This window comes from Terrapene carolina, unplaced genomic scaffold (assembly GCF_002925995.2).
Source record: "Terrapene carolina triunguis isolate 2854851 unplaced genomic scaffold, T_m_triunguis-2.0 Scaffold95, whole genome shotgun sequence".
Taxonomy (NCBI): Eukaryota; Metazoa; Chordata; order Testudines; family Emydidae; genus Terrapene; species Terrapene triunguis.
In genome coordinates, this window is record NW_020664446.1 from 30,586,110 (window position 1) to 30,597,522 (window position 11,413).

General features: G+C 43.6%; 1 protein-coding gene across 1 annotated transcript in view; it reads right to left on the reverse strand.

The window, feature by feature from the left end:
- Positions 1 to 11,413, reverse strand: part of CC2D2B (coiled-coil and C2 domain containing 2B) — a 102,121-nt gene that overhangs the window by 54,386 nt on the left and 36,322 nt on the right. Inside the window, exons 12-15 of the mRNA XM_029911376.1 lie at positions 11,401 to 11,410; positions 10,968 to 11,118; positions 1,142 to 1,289; positions 671 to 809 (exon numbers count right to left, since the gene is read on the reverse strand). Coding sequence (XP_029767236.1) covers positions 671 to 809; positions 1,142 to 1,289; positions 10,968 to 11,118; positions 11,401 to 11,410 — 448 coding nt within the window. The remainder of the gene's footprint in view (positions 1 to 670; positions 810 to 1,141; positions 1,290 to 10,967; positions 11,119 to 11,400; positions 11,411 to 11,413) is intronic.

Consider the following 11,413-nt stretch of genomic DNA (forward strand, 5'->3'; position numbering starts at 1 on the left):
TCACCCCTGATCCTTCCCACAGATTTTGTGCTTCCTATCTCTAAATGATGTACCGAAATGACAAGACTTGAAACAGAAACAAAGAATAAAATTCATCACACAAGATGGCTGCAAATTGTTTTATTCATTTGCTCTCCCGGGCTTCACCATCATTTGTTTTCATAGAATCCATAGATTGATGATCTAAGTCTGCTACGGTTCATCTAAACAATGGGGTAAGATTCATAGTGTGGTATGACACCAGAAGGAAGAATGACCAGAAAGAGTTCAGAGCAAGTGACCAAAGTTAGGGAAAGGGAAAAGGATATGACAGGAAGAAAAGGAGAGGGGGTAACTATCTGATTCAAGTAAAATCTAAAATAAAAATAGGCACACTTATAATTAGGGAGCAACACTTTCATCTTGTTGCTCCAAGTATATACATAAATTATTCAGCTTTGCTCCCACTTCTTTTGGCATCTCCAGAAATCTTGAACAGAAGTAGTCTCACAGTTCAGGCCCATATTATTTATAACCTTGGAGCCAAAGATCTCCTGTAAAAAATGCTTTAGTAGTCAATATCTAGAAATTCCCTAACTCCTGTTATGTTAGACTCAATACATAGTTTCTTCTAGAATCAATTATAAATTATTATTACAAATTCCTAATACTGAACTCTGCTAAACATTACCATAATGAATTCCATCAAATCTGAATACTCAGGGTCATTAGGATCAATCTTGACTTCTTTGGCCCATTCAGTAAGCTTCTGTCTGTCAGTGAACCACAAGAGTCCAGTAGCTATTTCTGCATTTATATTTCTTGGCACACTAAAAAGGAATGCAAGACTTTCACTTATTTTGTCATACATTAGCTCCTATATACTATATACATAATGGTTTAGCAAACATTTCCAATTCTCACAGACATCATCAGGTTCAGTCTTATTCTAAGTCATGACTACAAGAAAAATAAAGATGGAAACACCCAAGAAATCTGTAGAAAATAGGTTAACTGTGGTCTACAGTAAATTAGCATTATACAGAATACCTTGCCATAAAGCAAATGATAATTTAGCATAACTTTTCCCATAGTATTAAACATGAGATGCTATTTAGTGAAACCTGTGACAATCTTATAGAAATATAAGATTTATTATTACCTGTAACAAGCAGAGATTATTTTCTGAGATACAGGGGCTAACGGAATTCCTTCCTCATCGACCGCCCAGGATAAGGAATACATTAGTTTTCCTGATGTCAAAAGACACACCTCTTCAGTTTCATTTTCATCCAGAAGAAAAGGTACATCTGTAAATTAAAAGTTGTTGGAAGAAAATAAATCAGTATAATTAAATTTAAAGTTCTCTCTCGTTCAGCTTTCCCCCAGCTTTTGAAAGCTGAGATTTTCAGAAAAATGAACCCAAGTACACTGATCCTTCAACCCTGCCATTTGTTGTTAAAGGTCTACTCATCTTAATTTATACATCTTCCACACCCCAGTGACTAGTCTTTCACACCCACATCCCAAGACTTCTTTAGGATATAAGCACATACTTAAGTGCTTTTCTGAATCAGGATGCTTTCTTGATCTGGGGCCTAAAGGAGGAGAGCCATTCATCCCCCAGATCTTCGGGAATATGTACAGTTCCTTAGCAGATCTAGCAAGAATTTCTGACAGGGATCAATAGGCAGTTTGTGATCTGCTGGAGTGAGGAATTGACTGGGAGGGAATTCTGAAAAAACAGGTCTATTCCCAATCCTTTTGAGACCTTCTTTATTGGTTCTTGGACTTGGCATCCAGATTCTGAATTAGAGGATATCTCCTTCCTCAGAACCATGGCTCACTAGGCCAGTCACAAAAACGTGATATGAAAATGGCAAAACCATTGTGTTATACTTTCTCGGTGTGCCCAGAACTGTGGTTTACCTTGTTACCACCCCCTGCCTCAGCAAGAGAGAGATTTGTTGGTGCTAAACTGAGTCACAGATTCCTGTCACCCCAGTCTGTTAGCCATCCCAGTCAAACTTCTCAGGACTCTGCCAGTCCCTTCCTTGCTTTGAAGTTAACACTTGGAGCACACAAGTCCGTGAGCCCCCTTTAAGAGCATTCCCCTGTGATATCCAGCACCAGTCACTAGGCACTCTCAGTAATTAACAAGTCCACTGTCTCCAAAGAGACAGTGTACACACCAACTTATTTGATTCAACCAAGAATTCACACTTTACTTAATATTACAGCACTGAGATCTACTTATGATAAAACAAAGAGAAGCTATTAACAAAGATAGATATTCAAGTGATACTGAGTAAGGGTAGTAGAAACAGATATGGTTACAACTGAAACAAAAGTATAACACATTTCTAAGAGACTAAACCTAACTTTAGCAAGCTACAATCCTTTGGCTAAAATAGTTTTCTCACCCTCAAAGTCCTTTTGCAGAGTTTGCTGATTTTCAGTCAAATCAAGATCCAAATTTTTCATGAATTACTCCCCTCCACCAGGAGTGTTCTTCAGTGAAATGAATCAAAAATGTTCCTTTTGCTTTTCTTTATATTCCTCCCCCCCAGCTCACTGTTTTGACCCCAAAGACAAGACAACCCTCTCCCCACCATCACCCCGGCCCATGGATCTAGTCTCTGGTGTCTTCACATACTGATTTCACATCCTGCCATCCCCCTGCCTTTTCCTGTTGACATACAAATGCAGCTCCCATTGTATTCAGCTCCACAATGCTCATTACATTAGAGACAAGGAAATAACTACCCTCACTCCTGTCTGGAAGAAAACCTGTTTTTCCCTTTGTTTGGTTACAGATTTTAAAGCATAATATTGGTAAGTACTCATATACATATATATATACACACACACACACACACACACACTCATAATGATATTAATGACTAATGTGCCACTGGCTGTCATTCAATATCTTACAAGATGCTCTGTACAGATAAATACTGTGACAGCAATGTGTTAGGTGTAGTGAGTTTGTCAAGCCTGACAAGAGTTGCTCACAGGTTACTGAACCACCATTGGGCCTCTGTGTCACACACTGACTTACAGATTTCAAATAACTCTTCAGAAACACAATAAAACTCCCAGCAATCCTTAAAAAGGCTTTGTAGGAAACTTCTTAGAGGAGAGGTTAAAACCTACTGGCAAAATTTAGCAAAACAGGAAGCACTCACTGGTCCACTCAGATACTATATGCCAGAGAAAATAGCATGAAGAAGGCTCATTGAGATCCTCACTCTGTGGAAGTCTGAGGCACCTCTTCCTCAGGGCTTGTTTACACAGAAATTTAGCATGCAGCAAACCAAAATGTGACTCTACCGCCCACTAGCTTGCAGCACACTAACTGGCTGTGTGGACCCTGCTACTTGTGCACCAAAAGTTTTGTAGGACACTCTGATGTACTGCAAACATCAGTATATCAAAGCGATTATGGAACTTTTAGTGCCTGGTAGCAGGTCTACACTATCAGTTAGGGTGTGGCAAGCTAGTGAGCTCTAGATTCATCTCCTGGTTTTCCATGAACTAAGTATCCATGTAGATAAGCTCTCAGAGACTGAAGCTAGTTCCGGAACTGTCTCTTCCCCACATGTGAGATGGGAGGGCTAGGTTTTTCTTTTACTGCTCCAGAGACCACCTCAGAAGCTGCCTCATTTTGTTGCTGCTTCAAGGAGAGCTTCTGGCTTCACAGATGAGTTTCCCTCCTCAATTAGAAAAGTTGAGCAGGCTATTTTTTCCTGTCACAGCTCCAGAAATCACTTCAGCTGCTACTTCACTGCACTGAAATAGTGGATGTTTCTCTCTGTGTGAACAGAAAAACCAAAATATACTTAAAGCCCATGTAAGAAAGACATAGTTGAGATGGATCTTATTTTCTCTCTTTCCCTAGAAAGGCAAATGATGTCCAGATGCAACCTCATAAGAAGAGGTTACTCATTTTGTGTAGTAACTGTGGTTCTTCAAGATGTGTCCCCCCATAGGTGCTCCACTTCAGGTGCCCACGCATCTCGAGTCCTTGATCAGAGATTTTCTGTTAGCATTGTTCATTGGCCCATGCTTGCGTCTTATGCATCCTCATGCCGCACACTGATGCTATATAGGGCTGTATGGATGAACCACCCTCATTTCCTTCTGCATCCAAATGTCCCACAGAGAAAAGTCTGAAGAAGAGGGCAGGTTGTTGAGCACCCATAGGGATACACATCTCAAAGAACTGCAGTTACAGCACAAGGTGAGTAATGTATTATTCTTCTCTGAGAAGTAGCCCGATGAGTGCTCAACTTCAGGCAACTCCCAAGCAGTATCTCCAGGTGGGAGGTGAGAATTTCAGAATTGGGTCTAGAACTGAAGAGAGTATTACATTGCCAAGCACTGCATTGGATCTTGGGGATAGATCAAGGTGTGTAATGTTTAGAAAATGTATGTACTAAAGCCTGTGTAGTGGCTCTACATATCTCAGATACCGGAAAGTTCTTGAGTAATGCTGTGGATATTGCTCATAACTTGAAGACTCTGCTGTCACCCTCTGAGGGAGATGAACGTCAGCTGCATCATAATAATACACCTAGAGATCCACTTCAACAATCTCTGAGAAATCGTGGACGCCTTGGATCTAGCTGGGACGAAATGAACAGTGTAGGTATCTTTTGAAAATGTTTGGTTCTATCAAGGTAGAAAGCCAGTGTCTTTCTAACATCTAAGGTATGAAAACAGGTCTCCTGTAGGGCCTTATGTGGTTTTGGAAAAAACACTGGTAGATGAATGGACAGGTTAAGTTTAAACTCTGATAGAACCTTGGGTAAGAATTTAGGGTTTGGGCATAAAGAGACTTTGTCCATGAAGAACACCGCAAAGAAGGGGATCTGTCATCAAGATCCCAATCCTCCCAATCCTATAGGCCAAAATGATAGCTACCAAAAAGGGCATCTTCACAGATAAATGGAGCAGAGAGCAAGTTGGCATTGGTTCAAATGGAGGTTTCATGATGTATTTAAATATTAGGTTAGGGTCCCAAGTAAGAGTGGGGTCCCTAACCTGGGGGCAGATTCCCCATACCATTAATGAACCTAGATGACACAGGCTGAGCAAATATGAAGAACCCGTCTACTAGAGGATGAAAGGCTGACATCGCAGCAAAGTGGATCTTAATCAAGCTAACTGATAACTCCAATTTCTTTAGATCAACAGGTAATCCAGGATAACTGTCAGCAACACAGATTCAGGCACGAAATGGCAATGGAAACACCAGTGGAAGAATCTCTTCCATTTCTGCAGGTAAGTAATTTGGGTTGACTCCTTTCTACTGTTCAGTGGTATCTCTTGCACTTCTGCAGAACAGAACCAAACCATTTTATAACCTCACAAACCATTGAAGAACCACATCCTGAGACAGAGAACTCCTAGGCTGGTGTGAAGCACATAACCCACATCCTGGGAGAGGAAATGAGTAATGGTCGGAAGCTTAAATGGCAGTTGGACGCATAGCTGAAGCAGGTAAGGGTACCAAGCCTGTCTCAGCCAGGTCAGTACTAGAAGGATAACCCTGGATTTTTCCTGTCTGATCTTGTTCATCACAAGTATTGGTGTAAGTGTTGGAGAAAACTCATAGAACAGACCTTTTGTCCAAGACAGGAGAAAGGTGTCTCCCAAAGAGTGGTGGCCCTGACCTCCTCGTGAGCAGAATAGAGAACACTTCTTGTTCCTGGAGGTGATAAAGAGATCCACCTCTGGAAGTCCCCACCTTTGGAATATTTTGTGGAAAATCTGAGAGTTTAGCTTCCATTTGTAGTCCTGGCTGTGGTGTTCTGTATACCTGCGAGGTAGATGGCTCAAATTTGGATCTGATGGTGTCAAGGCTCCTTCCCCACTCTGAACTTTAGAGTACAGATGTGGGGGCCTGCATGAAAACTTCTAAGCTTAACTACCAGCTTAGATCTGGTCCGCTGCCACCACTCCCAATGGGCTAACTCCCTTCCCTGGGTAGCCATGAGAGACTCTTCCACCAACTCCCTGGTGAACACAGATCCAACCCCTTGAATCTTAAAACAAGGAGAAATTAACCATCCCCCCTCCTTTCTCCCACCAACTCCTGGTGGATCCAGATCCAATCCCCTTGGATCTAAAAACAAGGAAAAATCAATCAGGTTATTAAAAAGAAGGCTTTTAATTAAAGCAAAAGGTAAAAATCATCTCTGTAAAATCAGGATGGAAAATAACTTTACAGGGTAATCAAACTTAAAGAGCCCAGAGGAACCCCCTCTAGCCTTAGGTTCAAAGTTACAGCAAACACCCTAGTAAAAGGTACATTTACAAGTTGAGAAAACAAAGATAAAACTAACACGCCTTGCCTGGCTGTCCTTACAAGTCTGAAATATGAGAGACTTGTTCAGAAAGATTTGGAGAGCATGGATTGATGTCTGGTCCCTCTTAGTCCCAAGAGCGAACTCCCACCAAAACAAAGAGCACAAACAAAAGCCTTCCCCCCACCAAGATTTGAAAGTATCTTGTCCCCTTATTGGTCCTTTGGGTCAGGTGTCAGTCAGGTTACCTGAGCTTCTTAACCCTTTACAGGTAAAAGGATTTTGGAGTCTCTGTCCAGGAGGGATTTTATAGTATTGTACACAGGAGGGCTGTTACCCTTCCCTTTATAGTTATGACAGATGGGCTATACAACAGTTCTACAGTTTCATAGCTTTGGGGCACAGGGAGGGAGATCTTCCTCCTCCCTGTTTGTTGATATGCAGGCCACATTTCTGTCATGATCCTAATTTATTTACCCCAATAAGGAGTAGGAAATGAAAGCAGACATTCCTGACTGCCCTAAATTCCAGCATGTTGATGTGGAGACTGGTTTCCAGAGGTGTCTATCTGCCCTGAGTCATGAGGGCATTGAGGTGAGCCCCCATTCCCAAAAGTGATGTATCTATTGTCAAAGTTAAAGTTGCAGCTCGGTGAATGAGAGGAATGACTGCACTGCCGGTGAGTTGATTTTTTCACGAGGCTAGGGAGTTTCTCACCTGGAGAGGAACCTTGATCTGCCTGTCCAAAGTGTCTCTGGCTGGTGAATAGGTCATTCTGAGCCAGCCCTGGAAGCAGCAGAGGCATAACCTTGCATGATCAGTCCCAAAGGTACAAGCTGCCATGTGTCCCAAGAGTTCCTTATTGTAATTTGAGGACTCCCCTGCATAACCCTGACCAGACCTGACAAAGTTATGAATCAGTCTATAGGAAGGTAGGCCCTGGCTGCCAACAAATCAAAGAAAACTCCTGAGTAGTATTTTCTGTACAGGGGTTAATATGGATTTTTTATACATTTATCTGGAGACCCAATTCCTTGAAAAAAGAGCTGTCTGAGTGAAGACAGCACTGCCTTGTAGGACTGGTTTTGAGTAGCTAGTCATTGAGGTACACAAAGACTAGAATTGCTTTTCATCAGAGGTAAGCAGCCACTATTGCCAGGACCTTTGAAAATACCCTTGGGGCCAAAGAAAAGCTGGATGGAAGAATTCACTATTGAAAATGATTCTGGCCTATAGTAAAACATAGGTATTTAATGTGTGATGGGTGTAACACTATATCAAAATAGGCATCCTGTAGGTCAAGGGTCAAAAACAAAATTTACTTCCTCTAGTGAAGGAATTATAGCTGCCAGAGTCACCATCTTGAACTTTGGAGGCTTTAAAATTTTGTTTAGTAGTTTTAGATCCAAAATTGTTCTCCATCCTCCTTTGGCACAAGGAAATACTTTGAGTAACACCCTTTCCCTTTGTGAGGTGAGATTAGCTCTATTGCTCCTAGCTGAAGGAGAGAGTCCACTTCTTGTTTCAATAAAAGCTCGTGAGAGAGGTCCCTGAAGAGGGACAGGGAAAAGCGTGAAAGGGAGGGAGGGACATAAAGTGGATGGTATAGCTTGACGTTATAACCTCTATGAGGCTGTAATGGCATTAGCACCTGCCTCTTGCGAGTGCCCCTTTCTGGCCGATATATGCCTGCAATCACTCTGTTTTGAATGGGGCGGCACCCTCCTCTTGCGGGAACCCCCTTCTGGTCAGATGTGAGCCTGCTTTCTCCTGTTCTTACGATGGGGTGGCACCTGCCTCTCGCGAGTGCCCCCACCCCTGGCCGATGGTTCTTTTGGCCGGTCTTCAGTCACTCAGCAGACCACTATCGCCCCTTCCAGGGTATATAGTCTATAGTTCTTGCTCACGGCCCTGGTATAGGGAGATAGCACCAAGGTTTCCTTCCCGGAGGCACTGCCTTCTTTAACAGCCCAACAAGGGCCCATCTTGGTACCCTAGGTTGGTGTCCTTTTGGCAGCCCTCGCCTGGGCTCAGTCTTCAACCAGACCAGCAGGGCCCCTCATGGTACCCTCACCTGGTCTGGCTAGGTTCTGGACTCAGTCCTCTGGGCTCAGCGTGCTTGCATTGACCTGTCCCCAGTCCAGCTGCTCTTCCAGCCAGCCAAGCACCCAGTCCTCCCTCTTCAAGCTCCAGGCAACAACTGACTGCTCTGCCTCTGCTGCTTCCTTTTACATGGCACTTCTGGCCCCTGATTGGTTGCTCCAGCAGCCCCTTTGGTTGGCTGCTTCCTCTGCATTCACTCTAGGCTGCCAGGAGGACTTCTCCTCTGTTCTTTTCTGGGGCGGGGTGAGGCAGGGCTATGAGGCCTCCAGCAGGGGGCCTCAGGACCTAGTCCAGCCCATCATACACCTCCCCTCTCAGACAGGATTGGGGCAGTGGTTCTTCCCTCAGTCCTCTTCTGCCCCCACTTCAGTAAGGGCATATTCTTTTCCTTGCCCCTGTCAGTCAGGGTCTTTTCTCCCAGGTCTCTCTTACCATAGAGCATTCAAGAGCCCTTTCAGTACACCTCTGCCTCTGGCTCTCCTTTGCCTCTGCCTCTGACACTGGCTTTGTTGTGCTACTGCCTTTGCCTGTGGCTCTCTTTCGGCCTCTGCCTCTGGCTTTACACAATAAAACAGTTAAAATCTTGCCTGTTGTTTCCGTGGCTGCCTCAGCCTCAGTTGTTTTACTGCCTCTTCACGGCCCTTGTGGATCAGGTCTGAAGATCCTCATCCCGATACCATAATATAATAGAGTTCGTACCCGACTCTCGCAAGCACCCCCTCTCTGGCCAATACGTGCCTATCACTCAGTTTTGAATGGGGCAGAGGACTGTCCAATTCCAGCCTCCCTATGTAATAGTGTTGGTGGTCTAGTGAATCGCTACTGATAAGCAGCTCTGGGATATGTAGAAGCACCATGTACAGAAATAGAAAAGACTAACCGGAAGTCTTCTTCATCCTCCTCAGTAACCTCCAACTGGGAGACACCAATGAAAAAGGGTTGAGAGTCCCATGTAACCAGAAAACAATGGTAATCTGGAGATCAGTGTCTCAGTACCCAGAGGCATTTGGTACACATAAGCAATGGGAACTCTGGTTCATCCGTCACAAACAAGTCCTTAATTCTTGTGGTACTAAGTAGGGGCTTGGTACCAAATTGGTAGCCGAAGAAGGCTGTACCACTGACTGGGAATATACCGACACTGTGGTTTGCCTGGTACCAAGGGTGCTCAGTGGGTAGGTACTGACAGTGGGGCTGTGCCAGAAGGTAACTGTCTGGAGTGCTTATTCATGCCCACCTTGTCCCTCGTAGACGGTACCAGGACCCTATCAGAGATGTGTTTCTCCAGGACTTTCCAGCCCCGCTAGTACAGGAGGAGTCTTTTGCCTCTATGGTACAGAGCCGAGAGGTCGAGGCTTCCAAGAATGTGGATATAGCAAAGGACTGGGGCCATTTAAGAACTAGCTCCTTAAGATGAGAGTGTCCGAGTGCCTCTTCTTCAAAGCTTTCTCTGAAGTTTCCATAGCCTTCCTTTTCTTAGGAACCTGCACTGAGGCTGAAGGGCCATTTGATCTGTCCAGAGACAGGTGGAGTGGGGGTGGGGGAAACTCTTGACCTGACTCAGAAGCATGTCAAAGGGAGCACTCCATCATGAACAGTCTCAGTTCAATCACACTGTTCTTCTTTGCCCTGGATATGAGGGCCAGGCAGAAGTTGCATTTCTGGGAGATGTGAGACTCCCTCAAACAAATATACTTGGAATGGGTCACTAACAGGTATAGCCTCTCAACAGGAGAGATGAGCCAGGCATGCTATATCAGGAGAATAAGACTCTCCAAAGGGAGGGAAAGGAAACAAATAAATCTTCTCACTACTTATATCTAACTAACTAACTATAAACTATCTACTAACAATTAACTACACTAAGCTAATCCTAAACAACCAACCATAAGAAACTGCATGAGATAGACGAGGCATGCTCAAGGCAGACATACTAAGGCTCCGTCTCAGGCTGAGATGGTTGATTAGGAACTTAGAACGGTTCACCGGGCAGCCCTATCTCACCTCGGTGAATGGCACAAGGATTCATAGAATGCATGTGCAGGTTGAACAGATGCTGCTAACAGAAAATCTCCGATCAAGGACTCCAGAGATGCACGTGCACCTGAAGTGGAGCAATCATAGGGACACTACTCAAAGAAGTCAAACTTCTTATGTGTTTCTCTCAGTGAGGTATTAATTGAACTGGATAAGCAGAGAAGGACGCTCCGAACAGCAGGAAAATCCTGGATGGTGAATGGTCATCATTTTGCCAATGAGGAGGAACTACCAAGTGTCTGTGTCATGGCAGAGTGAGCTACAGGAAGGGCATTTCAAAGGAAGGTCTCAGTGTTAGAGTAATGCAAAGTGCTTTCACTCTGACATAGCTCTGAAAAATACTAAATACTACCACAGGTTTGGTGTAAGAGGTCAGGAGGAAGGAGGCCAAACACTACTCCCCGAGGAGACTATCAACTCTTCTTCAAGCATCAGTCAAAGAATTTAGATTTAAGACCTCGGTCTCGCAGTGCACTATTCTGCCAACAAACCACTAAGCCAGGCTCAAATCTTTTTCACGTATAAGTAACTTACTGCTTCCCACTTCTCCATTTATGGGTTTAACTTGCTGGTCACAGCTAAATTCCGCCTGTTCCAATACACCTTTGCTTTGCAGTACAGTATTGTCAGGAATAGGTAAATATATTTTGGCCAACATATTTGTCCTTTTAGATGATTCACAAATCTAAAAATAAGACAGTTTGTGCTGTAGTTAAGATGATGTGTCAAAAAAGAACAAGTTCCAGCAAAGAGATTCTGAAAGAAGCTGGGGGGAGGGGGAAGAAACCCCAAAAAGGAGGATTAATATAATTTTAGACAGACAGAATATGTACTTGTAATGAATCCAATTTCCATTATAGTCATAGATTTTTAATGCCAGAAAGGACCATTAGATCATTTAGTCTGCTCTCCTGTATAACACATGCCATATGATTTCATATAGCTACCTCTGCATTGATCCAATAACTTGTGTTTGACTA